The sequence below is a fragment of the Mytilus edulis genome, chromosome 1 (assembly GCF_963676685.1).
Source record: "Mytilus edulis chromosome 1, xbMytEdul2.2, whole genome shotgun sequence".
NCBI classification, from domain to species: Eukaryota; Metazoa; Mollusca; class Bivalvia; order Mytilida; family Mytilidae; genus Mytilus; species Mytilus edulis.
In genome coordinates, this window is record NC_092344.1 from 22,049,650 (window position 1) to 22,066,357 (window position 16,708).

General features: G+C 31.5%; 1 protein-coding gene across 14 annotated transcripts in view; it reads left to right on the forward strand.

The window, feature by feature from the left end:
- LOC139527952 (dystroglycan 1-like) overlaps positions 1–14,722 on the forward strand; it is an 87,769-nt gene extending 73,047 nt beyond the window's left edge. For 11 of the 14 annotated variants that reach the window (XM_071323695.1, XM_071323708.1, XM_071323716.1 and 8 more), the window contains 2 exons: positions 3,797–4,233; positions 8,911–14,722. In XM_071323695.1, the coding sequence (XP_071179796.1) occupies positions 3,904–4,233; positions 8,911–11,190 (2,610 nt within the window). In that variant the 5' untranslated portion in view covers positions 3,797–3,903 and the 3' untranslated portion in view covers positions 11,191–14,722. Of the gene's footprint in view, positions 1–2,804; positions 2,953–3,366; positions 3,579–3,796; positions 4,234–8,910 lie in introns of those variants that run through there. The other 3 variants (XM_071323748.1, XM_071323789.1, XM_071323765.1) reach the window with 3 other exon arrangements.
- Positions 14,723–16,708: the final 1,986 nt, after the last annotated feature.

Consider the following 16,708-nt stretch of genomic DNA (forward strand, 5'->3'; position numbering starts at 1 on the left):
CACCAGGAAGTATGTCAGTTGTAACTAGTTATCTGCAGTCGCAGACAGGCACCAAGAGTCAGTACTTTAAAATTTCTACTGGTAAATAATGCAGATTACTGTCAAACACATATTTAATAACAAGGAATGTATGTCTGGTAACAGCAAGAAAAGGGGTATTACTTTCTGAGTAAATTTAATTAATTGGTCCTTAATAGACTAGGTAGATCTTGGTCACATTAAAACAGATGAGGGACCAATTCTGTTCATTCTTCTGTACTGACCAAGCACCTGTTGATGAGGGGTAGATAACTCTGTTTATCACCTGTTACAGACAGACTTATCATATGTTATGGTATATCTGATCTGATAGCCATAACATATAAAACAAATGTTTTGACAAATTAGTTTGGATGTATTAGTTATTGATACATTTATAAACTAAAACATACATCTGGATTCTATTTTAGAATTGATTCAATGGAACATGTATTAATAATAGTACTACAGACTAAAATGTTGGTTGTTATATTTTCTCAGAATAGAAAAACAAAGGATATGGGGTATACATCCATTACACAATGCAGTTCATGCACAGCAGAATACAATTAAAAAGCAATATAGAATTTTCAACCTTTTTTTAAAGAAAAACTGTGTTTCAATCTGGGACTATTATACTCATAGTCCCAAGTTTCAATTTAAGCTTGAACTCTTACACATTTTCCCCTCAAAAGTGGACTAAGCATCAAAATGTAGGTCTGATCAGTATCTGACTTCTGTGTTCTTGATACACAATTCCATTTAGTTTTCCAAATTGCATAATGTTTATTGAAATAAAGTAAAACAATAAATATGATTTTAATGAATATTTAAACTAGAAATTATAGATAAACCTTTAGTCATGTAATTTTAATTACCTTGGGGTTAGATTTCAGCAGTTCAATGTCGAATTTGCCTGGGCAGTGGTGACACTAGCATTGTCAATATTGTTATTATGTAGTCATCATGAATTATGTCATATTTTAATCTAATTAAATAATTTGGACTTAGTCATGTGAACTCAGGTGAGAAAACCAATCAGTCATGACAACCTGTGATAATTACACCACTGTCAAGTAATAATTAGCATAATTAGTATTAGCTGTTCTAGTTTTACTTTCCTGAGTGAAATGATTGGTGAATATAGAGTAGTTGTCAACTATTAATTGTATATGTATAGCCTACATATTACTGATCTGTATACACCTATACCAAACCACAAGAAGAAATTGTAATAAAAATTTGACAAGGTAGGAAATGTAGGAAGTGCACCATTTTATAAACAGAGGTCACATGTACTTTTATATTGATTTCAACAAAACCAAAAGGATAGGTGGTGACAGGCAAATATTTAGATTTGTGGTTTTAATCTCATAATTTGGAATAAATAATGGAAAACATGTATGAGCAATTTACCACTTATTTTGTTGAAATAATTGGTTGTTATCTTATTTATATGTTGTTTATCGTGACTCAAGGACTTGGTAATTTTGAAGTACAAATTAAATGAATGAAAAAATGCAGATCAATAATTATAAAAAAAAACAGTACAAATCAGATGTTATAAATGATAATTAAAAATGTAGGAAAATGGATATTATATTTGAACATTAATTTTTATAAAGGATTAAAAATCAATGCATATTCTTTCAAAAATTTACTTGAAAATCAGAACAAATGGGCTTTTTATGTTAAAATATAATTGAAATTGGGCAACATGTGCACATCTGCATCTTAGTATTCTTAACATTGAATAAAGAGTGTAGCAGCTGTATTAAACTGGCAATAAAAAATAATGTATTCAATATTTGGCAGATTACAATTTTCTTTTATAATTTTGCACTAACTTGACTACACTGGTGAACTATTAATTGGCATATAATTAATCAAGAGATATTCTATAAATCAAATAGTGAAATTATACCAGACAAATTTATCAAAAAAAGACATTGTCTCACAAACTTTGGTCTAGAAAAATCAGTAGATTTTAAGATAATATATCCCCAATGACGTAAGAAAATAATAATTTTCAAATAAAATGAGTTACTGAAGAAGAAAAAATAGCAACCACACCCTGTTAGTTTAACAGTGTGAAACTATTTGATACATGGCGTTCAAGAACAGCGATAAAATCCTATTTCTTACTCTCCATTAGTTTTCTCTTTTGACATGATATAAATTCCGGTTATCAGTATCATGTTTTACTACATTTTTTTTTATTTTTTGAATTAAGCTATGAAAATGTTTGTTCTATGATATAATAAAACTGGGTAAAATTAATCAGATCTTTACAACTGCACGTTTTTTCTCTCTGTTGAATGTCTGTAGATTCCTGATGATGCAAAATTCATGTAGTTTGTTATTTTTCTCTGAAGATATTGATTGCCACGGTAACACATTACACATTACCATTTTTGTAGTAGTTTTTGTGACACCCTGTTATTCTGAGAAAATCATCCTGACCACAAATATTTGAAGTAGGATTAGCTTGATCAATTTTTTTGTTTTATTTTAAAATACTGTTTCAAATGGACAAAACTAACATTTAATGAAGTTTTAGTATATATAATAACAGGCCTTTGCAAATATTTGGCCACGACAATACAATGGTTAGAAAAATGTGTTATAAAGTAACTGGTCCATTATGATTAATAATAAATAATCAAGAAACATACAACTGAACATTGTTTTTAACAAAATGTCATCCATGTGATGAAAATTACTTTGACATTTACGCTGAAATGGATCACACCTCTCTTAATGGCAGAAAATAGATTGTAAATCACTCCATGTTTGTCACCATTGTAATGAAATGTCAGGTTTTATAGAGAAGTAGGGCCTTTGTTAAAACAAGGAGATGGTAGAATTAGAGTCTAGCTGCATTTCAATTTTTGTCATCAGGTTCATCCTTCAGTCTTGAATTGATGCTACATTGTAAGCATGTCTGAAAGTCAAGTGTCAAAGATGATGAATGAGGATTTTCTATGGGAAAATAGTTACATTTTTCATTGACCAGAAATGTAAAATGACCCTAATGGACATGAGTGGACATCAAATGAAATCTTCTGTTCACTGGAATGTAGAACTGTCATAAGCATCAGTGTAGGTGGCTGTGGAAATGATTCTCAACAAAGTGATAATTACAAAACAAGACCTTTAGCATTGATGTGTCCTGACCCGAAGTGATTAGCCAACTGATTAGCTAGGGGTGTGAAGATCTATTACAATTGCTTTTAATTGCTTTTATCACTTATATCTTTTTTCTCATTGATAAAAAACATTTACTTTTACACTGGCTCCAATGTCATTGAGAGATTTAGGAAAGTTGAGTAATCCAAACAATGCGTAATGGGATTATTAGATTAGGATTAGATTAGTAGTATTTTGGATAGTGTGATCTGCTTTAACTCCCTTTGTCTTGAAACATTTGGCGAACAAGTAAATAAAATACCTCAGCACTGTGGGATTGTAAATTACACATGTCATGTGAATTCAAAAATTGATTTATTTAACGAGAGATGAATTACTCAGACATGTAAATTGTGTACTTCCATTTCAAGGTATAGCATGTTTTATAACCTTGGGCAAAAAAATATATTTGATTATTTTACATTAGACATATTAGCATGTATATTATTCCATTACAGCTAACTCACTAATTACATAGTGACTGAAGAAGTAGGTTGTAAAAACGGTGAAATCGTATTATTTTTCGTCTATGCCATCATAATGATAGATATAGATTGTGTTATAATGTAGTTATCGTTTTCTATTGCAGGTGATCTGAGATTCAGTTTATCATTATTGTGACTGTGGATAATTATTTGTTTGGAAAGCGAACATTCCTCTCGAGACGTTTTATGCAGCAACACTGAATAGTGAGTTATGAAGGATTGGGATAGATGCAACAACTGCAGTTCTAATTTGGATTGTACTAAATCACAGAAATTTGTCAAGAGGAAGCAAACATACTCTATAAAAATGAATTCTTTAACATTTTTATCCCTAGGATTTTTACTCATTTCACAATGTGTAGCACAGGATTTTAAGTTAGATGTAGAAAATTTAGTTAATTCTTTGGATTTTAAAAAGCCAGGAAAGACAGAACCAGTAGCTTTACATTGGGGAATAGCCGATACTTCAGCTGTAGTTGGGAAAATGTTTAATTATGTCATACCTAGTGATGCCTTTAAAGGAGATATAATCAGTTATAAGGTTAGTACATATTTATTGAGCTTGAAATTTAAAGAAAATGTGCATGAAACTCTGAAAAAAAAGTCAATTATTATTAGAAACAAAAAAAAAAGAAATGAGCACTAGAGAAAAAGACTAGCTGAGATCTGATTGACCAATGTGACAGTAGCTAGCAAAAAACATTAAAAAGCCAATGGGCAACCCCACAAAAAAAAACATTAAAAAAGCCAATGGGCAACCCCACAAAAAAAAACATTAAAAAAGCCAATGGGCAACCCCACAAAAAAAAAACCAATCCAAACTAGCAAGTGTTAGAAATGTTAACAAAATGAAATGCAATTGATGACTTTAGACATATTTATAAATCCAACGAAACAAGAAATTTCATAATGTTAGAAGCTACAAAATGTACTGTTATCTACAAACTACTGGTGAAAATTAAAAGGTAAAGGAGTGCTTGACCTGCAACAGGCATTATTCCATAAACATTATTTAACTCCAAATTAATTAGTAAGTTTGGCAAAATAAGGACCCATTTAGACCCAAATTTAGGTATCTTTATTTGAATCTGAAAGTTACATATTGTATTTGATATTTGGAAAGTCATTAACATTTAATGTGTTGGATGAAAGATGTGACAAATGTGTTTCATTGTATGATGTCAGCTGGAAAAATTGAATATTTGATAGTTACACACAATTTCATCATATTATGAATTAAAAAAGGTGTTGAGTGCTAGCCATGGGCCAAATTGGACACTATCAGATCTGTAAGCTTGATGAATGACCAATAAATTTGTTACCATGCTGGCCTCAAGTGAAAATATCACACATAATTTACAACATTACAAAACTTCCTGTTAATTAAAGCCAAGGTCAGGTCCCTGAAGAGTGACAACATGGACAATGACAGGCTAATCAGCCCTTCACCCCAGTTAGGTAAGGGGATCAATCTTGGGTGAAATAAAGGGAAGTCAATCCATGTCATGCTAGGTTGCAATTGTTAATAAATGAGCATAGGGGTTAATTGTGATGTTGCATGACAAGCAATGTATCATCTCTCTAATCAAGCACACTTCCTTCTCAAACCTTTGATCTTCATATAAGGAACCCACAAGAGATTTAGCTAAACTTCTGGTCAATGAGTTACATTTAATGGATCCCTCCCAAGTAAAAAAATGCAAGCAAGTTTAAAAAAAAATAAATAAATGGTACAAACTGCCAATGGAATAATTAGATAGTATATGTAGAAGATGATTGATTTTAATCCCATTTTTATTCAATCAATAAGAGAGAGTTTTGCTCTGAGTTCAACCTTTTCTCTAAGGACCATTTTAGCTAATTACACTCATATAGAATTACTTAATAGCAAACACAATTGGAAATTCAACAACTGAGGCTTTACAATCATCATCTCATAAAATAGATAATAAAGATCTATTTCTGAATCAACTCAATTGATATTTTTATATCAATTTCATGATCATAACATTTATCATTTTTAAGAGGTTAAAAAAATGTAACATTCTGTCCATAAAACGTAACTGTTGTCCTTCAACCCACACATGGTAACACATTTCTCTAATAAAACGCCTTTCCATGATAACACTACAATTATCATAATGAAGAAATAAAAATATGTGTAAAGAAAAAGAAAAATAATATGGTCCAATAAAAACTATCAAAGAGAAAAGATGAGCAGTTATTATCAAGTTATTGAGCAATATAATAGTCTTCTTCCAACATCTGGTTTACATATTGTATTTCTGGCAGATATAATAGATTTCCTAAATTTATTACCTCCCCTTAGCTCTGACAAATAATTGTATGGGTCATTGGTAACAGTATGCAGATATAGGGATGATTAGGATTGTTTATTGCAAGTGTCAGGAATAAAACAGAAAGCTGTAGTCACATATTTAACATTGTTAATTTCTAATGATTTACATGAATGTCTGCTTTAACAATGGAGTGCATGTGTCCTAAACTGAAACATGTTATTAGAAAGTCCAATACGTTTAAATCATTGGGAGAACGAAAAAAGATAATACTTTAACAAAGCAGTAAATATCATCTTTTATTCAAATCTTTGTTTTAAGTCGTGACAAGAAACTCTATCAGATAAACAATAATCTGACTTGATCAGCCTAATGCAGTAACCAATATTGATCACGTTCATTAAAAAACAAGAATGTCTGTTTTATTTTTATTTTCCAACATTTCTTAAATGTCAATTGTATCAGTTGGTGATAAAAATAATCTGGTTAACCAATATGACAGTTTGTCCCTCGCTTGTTGGATTTTAGATTATCTTCCAGACAGAATTTTGATGTTTTTGTCATCTGTGAAAATTACTCCAATGCATAGGAGCTCCTCCAGGGACCTATTAACCAAGTTTTCATGTCTACAACTAAACTTACAGGAATTTGCTTTATCTTAAAGCTGTCAGTTCCCAAGCATTTCTTGACGTTGATAGTTATTTTATAGATCTAATACAATTTTGCTATTATTGTTTTTGGTTTACCAGGTGCAGTATGGGTTAAAAAATGTCAGTTTCTGTTTTTGCTCAATACTTTTAGCATTTCCAGTCAGGAGTTATAATTACAGGGTTAAATATTTCTTTCAAATTGTTACTTAGGAATGAGAAACGTGCACTGAAGGGTAAAATCTTAAATCTGTGTTTTGTCTACTTGTAAATTTAATACTAGGTTATACATTTGAAAAATAAATGTCTTATCTTCAAATATATAATAAGGTCTTCAAAATGAGGGTAGCAATGGACTATTTAAATAATGACACTGAATATAGAGCAGCTGAATGTATTTACTTTTTTGTCATAATTACACATGGTTGATAACATTTTCAGTACCCCTGTAAATGTGATATCAGGAAGGCCGACAAATTTAAACCAGATTTAACCATTAAATTATAGCTTACATGAAATAAATATTAATCTGATCTACTCTATGATGTGGTACTAAGTTGGACTATGCAGATGTCACAGTTCTCAGTCTATCCCATTCTCATATCTAGTTTCTTATTAAGGTGTGCACATGTACCATGTGTACTAAAATAAATTGTAGAAACTTTTAACATTACTTAATAATAATATTTTTTAAAATTAAAGTTTCATACTATTTTGTAAACTAATTGACCAAAGCATGCATTCCTAAAGTTATTTTTTAAGTCTGTCTAAAATGCAACATCTAAGGCTGCAAGTGCTTCTAGTTTCTCTGTGATAAATTTGAAATAGACTCTGTATACAGACTTGCATTAACTGGTTTGGGAGAAGACTATATAAGTTTGATTCACTTGTGTCTCATCCCTTTTGCATATTTTTAAAAGCAAGTAAGATATGTTTTAATTATTTAAGTTGTATAATAAAAATGTAATAACAAGGTCTTCTTGTAATTTTATAATTTTAAAAGCTTTGAACATGCTCACATATTTAGTGACACAAATATGTTCTTCAGTAAATGCTTTTGTACACCCCTATAAAGTTTCCAAAAGATTCATTCAATTCTTTAAAAAAAATGTGAATTCATTTCCAAACAAAGAGAGATAACTCTAATGGACCTAAGGACTGTCCTGTTACTTGTGCCTTTTAGATAATCATTTTAAAATGAGTAAATCTTTTAATTTAATCAATTGTTTGCTATAACCACATGTTTAAAGGTACTAATTTAATTTTGGATATCATCCCAAACATGATTTTCTAAGTTGTGCAACTTTTTTATGATGATATTTAAAATAACCTAAAATACCAAAATTATACAAATTGAAGTTCTTTAATTGTGGCCCTTTTCCAAGAACTCAGGATCTACTCCTGATCAAGAAAAAAGAAACTAAAAAAGATATATTCTGAATGTAATAAAAGTCTAATACAGTTCTTAATTGAAGTTGTCAGACATGTAAGATATAGAATCAACAAAATAATATCATGCTTTATAGTTATTAATGTTATGATTAGTATTTCTTGGTTTGACCTATTAAGGTGATGTTATCTTGTCTAGCCTACGATGGAATAACATGTGCTCTGACTGAACTTGATCATGATGAAGTGATTTGAGCTTTACTTGCTGCTGAGAAACAGCATTTCACCGAATTTTTAGCATTGCATCACACTTTTCAAATTAGCAATCATAGATATAGCATAGGATTTCTTTCATCCGTCTGGAGAATAAGTCATTATTGCATTCACATCTCTACAGGCATTCTTTTATTCAAGTGCAAATAGTAAAGTAAAGAATTTCTTTAAATTTTTGTGTTTTTTTTTACTATTCCAGTCTATTTTCTTTAAAAAATGACATTTCTGTAGGAAAGCAGACAATTTACAAATAAATCATGGTGCCATGGTGCTTTATTCTTGACCAGGGTGTTGTCTGAATAGATATTATAAAAATATGTTTTGTAACTTTAATGCTGCATTAGTACCAAAAAAACCTGTTGTACTATTTATCACAAACCATTACACATTATATAACTTTAAGCATGTTTACATGTTATGCAAGTCTAATGACTTGTTTAGTTACAAAAAACATTAAGTAGTAGAGAAACTTGTTTCCAATGTCGCCAAAAGTGCAAGTTTATATGTACTTATAGAAGTTATAAAAAAGGTAATTCAAAACATGTTGTTAGTAATGTAACTTTCAGTGAGAATAGAGTTATACTTGACTTAATTTTCTTTTCTTTTTTACAGATTATGGAAGTTGGCAAAGATGGATTACCAGTATGGTTACATTTTGATAGTAAAAATCACCAATTGAAAGGCATTCCAAGTCCAGGAGACCTTGGACAACATTACCTCGAAGTTGTAGTCAAAGGATTGCAGAATTCTGTAGCCAAAGATGTTTTCTCAGTAACTGTAACAGGAGAATCTCCAGTCCTTAAATATACCCCATCAAACTCACAGAACGGGAAACCACAGGTCGTCAGATGTAGACGAGAAGTTCCAGAAACAGCCGTCACAATTGTTGTTGATGCCGATTTAGAATCTTTACCAGCTTTAAATAGATTAGACTTGGTCAATTCTGCCGCATCCTACCTCGGTCTAGCCAATGATATGATGAAACTGCTTCCAAAGGGAGATAAACCAATGATTGACAGCTCAACTTTAGTGGCTGGATCTGGTAATATCAAAGAGCCTAAACACACTGGGGTTCAAGTATCATGGCTGGTTGGTTGTGGACAGGTAGAGAAAGATCACATGCCAGTTTTACATCATGTTGAAAAAACAGCTCTTAATGGTAGTTTGGCTCGTGCAGTTGGTTACCAAATTAGTGGATGGCAAGTAACTAATACACTGTTTCAGGAAGCTCCTCATAGGAGGAGGAGAGCAATAAGAGCAACAGCTACTCCAGCCGTGACTAGAGGTCCACCAACGGTTTCAGAAGTGGTTACTGTCACTGATCCAATCAAACCAACCGATGTAGAGGAACCAATGACCAGAAGTATACCTATAATGGTCTCGCCATCTTTGGATATCCAAGCCACAAAGTCTGTTGTAGTACCACCAGCAACTCCAGAACCAACAGAAATGATGACCAAAGTTGTCACTAAATCTACTCCAATCATGCCACCAACAACACCAAAAGGTACACCGAAACCAGTCCCAACCAAAACAGAAATCTTACCAACTAAAACACATGTGATGACAGCAGCCCCACCCACTAAAACTACTACCGAGTCTTCAATGATTGATAACTCACCCAAATGTGACGATGGTAGTCTAGCAGCTCCTATCAGAAAGGGCAAAATGGACGATCTTGTATTTACCGCAGGAGAATCTAGTGTGATTGCAGTTCCTGATGATTTGTTTTATGATTGTCTGGAAGGGTCAACCGGTCAATTACGATTGGATTTATTCATTGATGGTATGCAAGTCCTTAGTCCAAATTCATGGATTGGTTTACAAAGGAAAAATAACAAGTGGTTTATTACTGGAGCACCGCTTGCAAATGACATGGGAATGAAAAGTTATAGAATTACAGCACAAAATAGAAAAGGACTCTTCTCTCCTGCGTTTGCCAATTTCATGGTGACAGTTATAAAGTCAAACATTAAAAATCTTGAAAATCCTTCACATGAGTTGGGATTAGTTTTAGATGAAGATTTTGATAAATTTACTGTGGCCAAAAGGATGATTCTAGTTAATCAAATTAAGAGAATATATCGGGATGATAGCACAGATAACATTAGCATACTCAAATTTGAACGTGGATCTGTAAAGTTTGGCTGGACAAATAATACTCTCCCAACAGACCATTGTCCTATTGATGGCATTAAAACTGTGGTTGGCAGACTTGTCAAGGAAGATGGTCAATTAACAGATAGGGCCAGGCGTATGTTGAAAGACTTTTCTGTTAACAAGGCTACTGCACAGCCAAAAGGAGAATGTTTGAATAATCCAGACTTTCCTGTCCACGGTGAAGTTGATCAACCACAACCAATTGATCCCATTCCAGATGGTAAAACTCCCAAGCCTACGCCAAAACCTACAACATTAACTCCAAAGAAAGAGGAACAAGAAAGTGATGATGATATGTTGATAACCACTGTTGTTCCTGCCGTTGTCATAATCATCATCCTACTGATCGCTTTGTTTATTGCCTGCTGTTTGTACCGTAAGAGAAGGAAGGGAAAGATGTCATTGGAAGATAAAAATACCTTTGTAAACAAAGGAGCACCGATTATATTCCCCGATGAATACGATGAGAAACCAAATGATGCTAACAAACCACTTATAATGGATGATGAAAAACCACCAATGCCACCACCAGAATATACTCGTGCATCAAGTGAAAGTTCCAGATCGTCCGATCATAAAAATGAGGAATATGAAGAACATGATATGACTGACATGAGTTCTCCTATGATTCAACCTCCTCCTCCAATACATAGTTCTGGAGGAAACAAACAACCAAGACCTCACATGCAAACTGCTTACAATAACAAGCCTGCTCCATACGTGCCACCGTAATGAGAAAGGCTTTTTTAGATCTATAGTTTAAATAAATTTGATGAGGACTTACGTGCTAACATACTGCAATATTTCCAAAAACATATATAAATATACATGTATACATGTAGAAAAAACTGTGACGTTCTCCAAGGATCTCACTGAGTTGGAGACGGACACTGTCTTGGGCTCGTCACATTTCACCCGTTATCTGTACACTATGCATGGATGTGAGGTAAATGATTGATGGAAGACTTTCTGAACTGTTAATTGGTAAAATTGTATGAAGTGACAGGAATGTTTACACATGGTTGTCTTAAAGATGTTGATTCTGACCAAAGAAAGCAATGCAAGACAATGTACAAGATTTGTTATTTTTTTATGCAAAATGTTGTGATTGAATTTTAAACATATTGAATGAATTGAAGGGAATTTATAGAAGAAGGTAAACCAAATTGTCTGTCAGTTCATAAATTTAATTTACAAAAAATGTCAGTTAAATGTATTCTTTTATATATTCAAATTAGGATCTTAGTGCCTAGTTTTTCTGTGTGACAGTGTTCAGGATTTTTATGTAGTTTTTGTGTTAAATATTGCTTTAAGATTCTGTTTATACATGTATATCCATTTTGGATTTTTTTTCTCACTATCTCTTCCTCTCTTAAGTGGTATATTTACTGTAAAGTGAATGTTCCAGGTATTTGATGATGTCACAGCTATGAAACAAAATGTAAATTTTCTAAATGTCTGTACATATCAATATCTGTATAGCACTAGCAGGCCATTCAAACAGTATATGTGAAGCACTAGTAGGCCATTCAAACAGTATATGTGAAGCACTAGTAGGCCATTCAAAAAGTATATGTAATGTGACCTAAATGTTTGAAAACATGTTGGCTTTATGATAGCTTTTAAATGTTGGGTCCAACTGAAGTGGACCAATTATTCAAGGTCAAAAATCCAGCAAAATTAGCATCATCATAGGGTAAATTGTTTCATTTGTTTTCTTTCTATTTCATGTTTTTAACCGAAAAACACTGCCCATAATCTATGTATTAAATTTCATATATTAAAGATTTCTCACTTTAGCATTTCTTAAACCACCAGATTATTTTATCACATAAATTCAAACAAAATCCAAAGACGTGATAATTCATAACTAACAGATAATCTCCCCTTCCCCATGAAATGTGTAAACTGGTATTTAAATAATATATCTTTGTATTCACATGTATATATTTAAGAATGAAATCCTCTATTTTTCCAAATTAATGATATTTCAAACATTTTATATCTATGGTTATTTTCATTTTATTTTAAGAAAGAGAGATATATTTGTTGCTTTTTTCCATCTTCCTATTATTTATTAGTAAAGCATTTATGTATTCAGATTAGTGCTGTTATGATTGTTTTATGTATTGTACTATTACACCACTATAGGTATCATCTTATGTCTTGTGGTACAACAAACTTTACCTGTATAAAGAGGACACTGTCTAGAGAAACCACATTTTCCTTCTGAGGCCTATTCATAGTGTCATTACAATCCATTTCTCATGTTGAGTGAGTGTGTACATGCGTTCTTATGTATGTGTTTTAAAAGATTCTTTCCATTGTATGGTCTTTTGAGATGGTAAAAAGTGGTTTATCTAGACATTTCATGTTTCTACGTGACTTGTATGTCAATGTATGTATAGAATATTTCACGTCTTCAGAATAAAAAGATCATGACAATTTTCCTATATCCGATACAATAACAATACTCAAGACTTTTTTTTATCAGGGATCGTATGATATTCAATATCGGAAAAGAAAAAAGACTTCTGTCCATGTTAGATACAATGCACACAATTGGGACTTACTTTTATAAGCACTTCATTTTGAACTAAATAAAAACCTATATAATATACCTTAAAAAAATCCTAAATAATAGTTCTTGAATTTTATGACATTTTACTTGATAAGATGTAATTACGGAAGAAATAGATGAAATCTTCCTTAAAAATGCTGAATCTTGTTCTGTTGTTTTTGTCATTTATGTTGACATATATTTGTAAATATTGCATTCAATTGAAGTGATGGACGAATGAATTTGATGTTATTTTAGTGCCTATGAGTATATGACTGAGTAAAGAAATAAAATTTTGCCTTTTTGCTAGGTGTTTCGTAGATGTATTTTAGTTTTTCATTTCTTCTGCAGCAGTTACATTTTACAAATAATACTTTGCATTTATTTACCCATTTACTTGCACCATGCAAATTCAAGTAGTTGGTCCATTGTATATTTTTAAGAAAAAAATCAACTTTCAAGTTGCATCATCCTTTTTTCTCAAATGAAAGAATTGATGATTTTTTATTTGACTTAAAAAAAAATTAGGTTTATATCTATTTATACATATAATGTATACGAAATATTTCTCTGTATAAAATATCATATTGATTGCAGGGAGGAAATGTTATTCCTGACACATACATATTTTAAATGAAAGTAAAACTTGCCAATGTCATTATACATATGTTTAAGTCATTTTTCTTACTCTTTTATCTATTTATTGGAATAATTATAGAAGATGTTTAGATACATTCATCTCTATCTGTCTGTGTAATTAGTTCATCCTACGAGCATTTCTTTTCTTGTTTAATAAAAGCCTCAGACGTTCTGGAGAACCAAACTAATGGTAAATGTAACATCATTAAAAAAATCAATGTTAAGAAGATTTATTTTTCATTAACAGACATGTTTCACAAATTCTGCAGATAATTGCAATACCATTATAGAAGCATAAGAGATCTACAACAATTTCAAATTGAATCTCCCAAGAGACTTTTCGATGCCTTTCATTATAATGATATAATGCAATGATTAATGTCATATAACTTGGCAAATGCTTACAACCATGAGGAAAAGCTTTTTATGCAGACAACACTTGCCATTGCTGAAATGGAGGGAAGTTAATGGGGGTGAATATTTATTTTAATTTTTTCACCAATTCACCTTTCTTTTCTTTATGTATTTTTTCGAAGACTTTAATCTGTTGCATATGCATTTTATATAAAAACATCTATATAATATACATGTATCTTACATATTTTATCTGTATTCAATCTTTCTTGTATGTGCCATACATATAATATCATTATTCTTCATAAACACTGTATGGAAGAAGATAACACTGGACCTAAATAAAGGGACATAATTTGTATTTATGGAATTTTCAAAGTGAGATAACTTGTATTTTTTAAATATCAAAGGGTCATAACTGTCCTAGTTCCTTCAAGACATTTAGACACGGGAGGGAAAACAGGGGAATGCTGCTGTAAACTGATGGAAGTACAATGTTCATAATATTTGAGTTAAAATGAAATACCACTGATCACAAATTTATCCACTGTTTTATTAGCGATTATTTTATTTTGTGTACAGTGTTTTCGCTGGAAGTATTATTTATCTATTATTAGTGAGGTACGCTACAAATTTTATTGTATTGTATGCTGTTGTATATTGATTTATTTTCATCCAAGCATGATAAAATAATAAATATCCATAATAAAAGTTTTTATATTTATTTTATTGTGGCAGTGGACTGCATGAAGTACAAGGTTGGAAAACAAAAATTATAACCTAAAATTGTTGCATGACTTTTGATGAGATACCATTTATATTTAATTTGGGTGTGGTTCTGCATTATTTTTAAACAGCATACATATGTTAGTCATCAAATTTGCACACAAGAATCATGAAAGTGACATTTAAAACAAATGAAAACCTATATGAATATGATATATATGCATAGCAGACATATAGCCACCCTTGTCTCTTTAAAGACAAACAAAACAATGACCACCTTTTAGATAAATATATAATATTAAAATGCACCCTTCTCATAGGAAAATAATAAATAATAATAAAATTATCCCCTTTGTCAGGTCAATCAGCATATCATTAAGGTCAGTCAGGGATAAGGATCAAATTGTGACGTGGTGTTTTTCTTGATTTTTAACAAACAAAAGGTCCTTGGGTTTGATTCTTTTTTTTATAGTGTGGTGTGTGCTTTGTCATTTCACAAATTTGTTTGAATACCAAATCGTGTACTTACAGGCAAAAGTTCAAGGCCATTACCTGAACCTAATAAGTTAGTGTTGCCAGTTACAGCACATGCATATCCTCCTCCAACAGTGAAGGTGACTGCATTCCTTATTGTGTATAGCTTATCATTTCAGAAGTCATAGTTTGTGTAAAGCTGATAAAAGATCAGACAATTTAGTCTGGCTTATATCGATTGACCTTAGTCTCAATTGTATGGTTGAATCAACATAATATTCATCCTAAATAATATATTTAACATGATGCTTCACTTTCGTTAGTAGGGAAAACAGAATATACCTGTCCATCTGTGTTTAACCTTCCTTTTTTCAATTTATTTATCAAGGTGTAGTTAGTGGATATGTCAGTTTCTTATTAACCTATCTAATATTTTAAAATTAATTTAGTTCAAAGAAAGAGTGAACAAAAAAGGCATTTCAGTGCATTCACTCTTGGTTATTTGAGGGAAAAGGAATATTTAGTGAATAACGATTTAAGCAACTATGATGGGTCCAAACAGGACAGCTTTCGTGTACACAGCAAAATGTTAATAGATTGGTGAAACCTTCAAAACAACTAGCAAAGACATACACAAAATACATACTGTTATTTCAACAAATATATCCATTACACCTTTTGGAACTCTGTAGTTTCATACTAGCATTTAATTTTTACTGGACCTTAATTACATAATTCAAGCTCGCCATGCAGTCAATACCGGACAATCTCCGATCTTAAATTCAACAAAATTGGACCATTACTTTGTCCTTATGAATTTGTACAAGGAGACTTGATTGGTTTTAGTATCTGTATAGGAGACTTGATTGGTTTAAGTATCTGTATAGGAGTTGATTGGTTTAAGTATCTGTATAGGAGTTGATTGATATAAGTATCTGTATGGGAGACTTGATTAGTTTAAGTATCTGTATAGGAGTTGATTAGTTTAAGTATCTGTTTATGAGTTGATTGGTTTAAGTATCTGTATAGGAGTTGATTGGTTTAAGTATCTGTATAGGAGACCTGATTGGTTTAAGTATCTGTATAGGAGACCTGATTGGTTTAAGTATCTGTATAGTTGATTTGTTTAAGGAAGTACACCACTAATTCATGGTCCCATTACTTTCTATGTTAAATTCCTCCATTTCAACCAGGCACACCTCTTTCATTTTAAGTTCAAATAAAGTGGCAATCATTTCATGTCAAAGCAACACTTTATGGTGTCTTCTACTGAAAAAATCAACATACCTTACATGGCATATAAGAAAGAACTGGTTCCCTGAACTTCGGATGTACCAAAACAGGTACTTCAGATCTGACAAACAGACCAAATGTACCCTCTTTTTAAAATTTGCTGCAGTTTTTTAAATATTTAAAATTAAAAGTCCAAAAGTGTTCTACAATGATCACCAGTCCTTCAGCTTTCATTTGATGCCAAAAATACCTAAATATCCTACA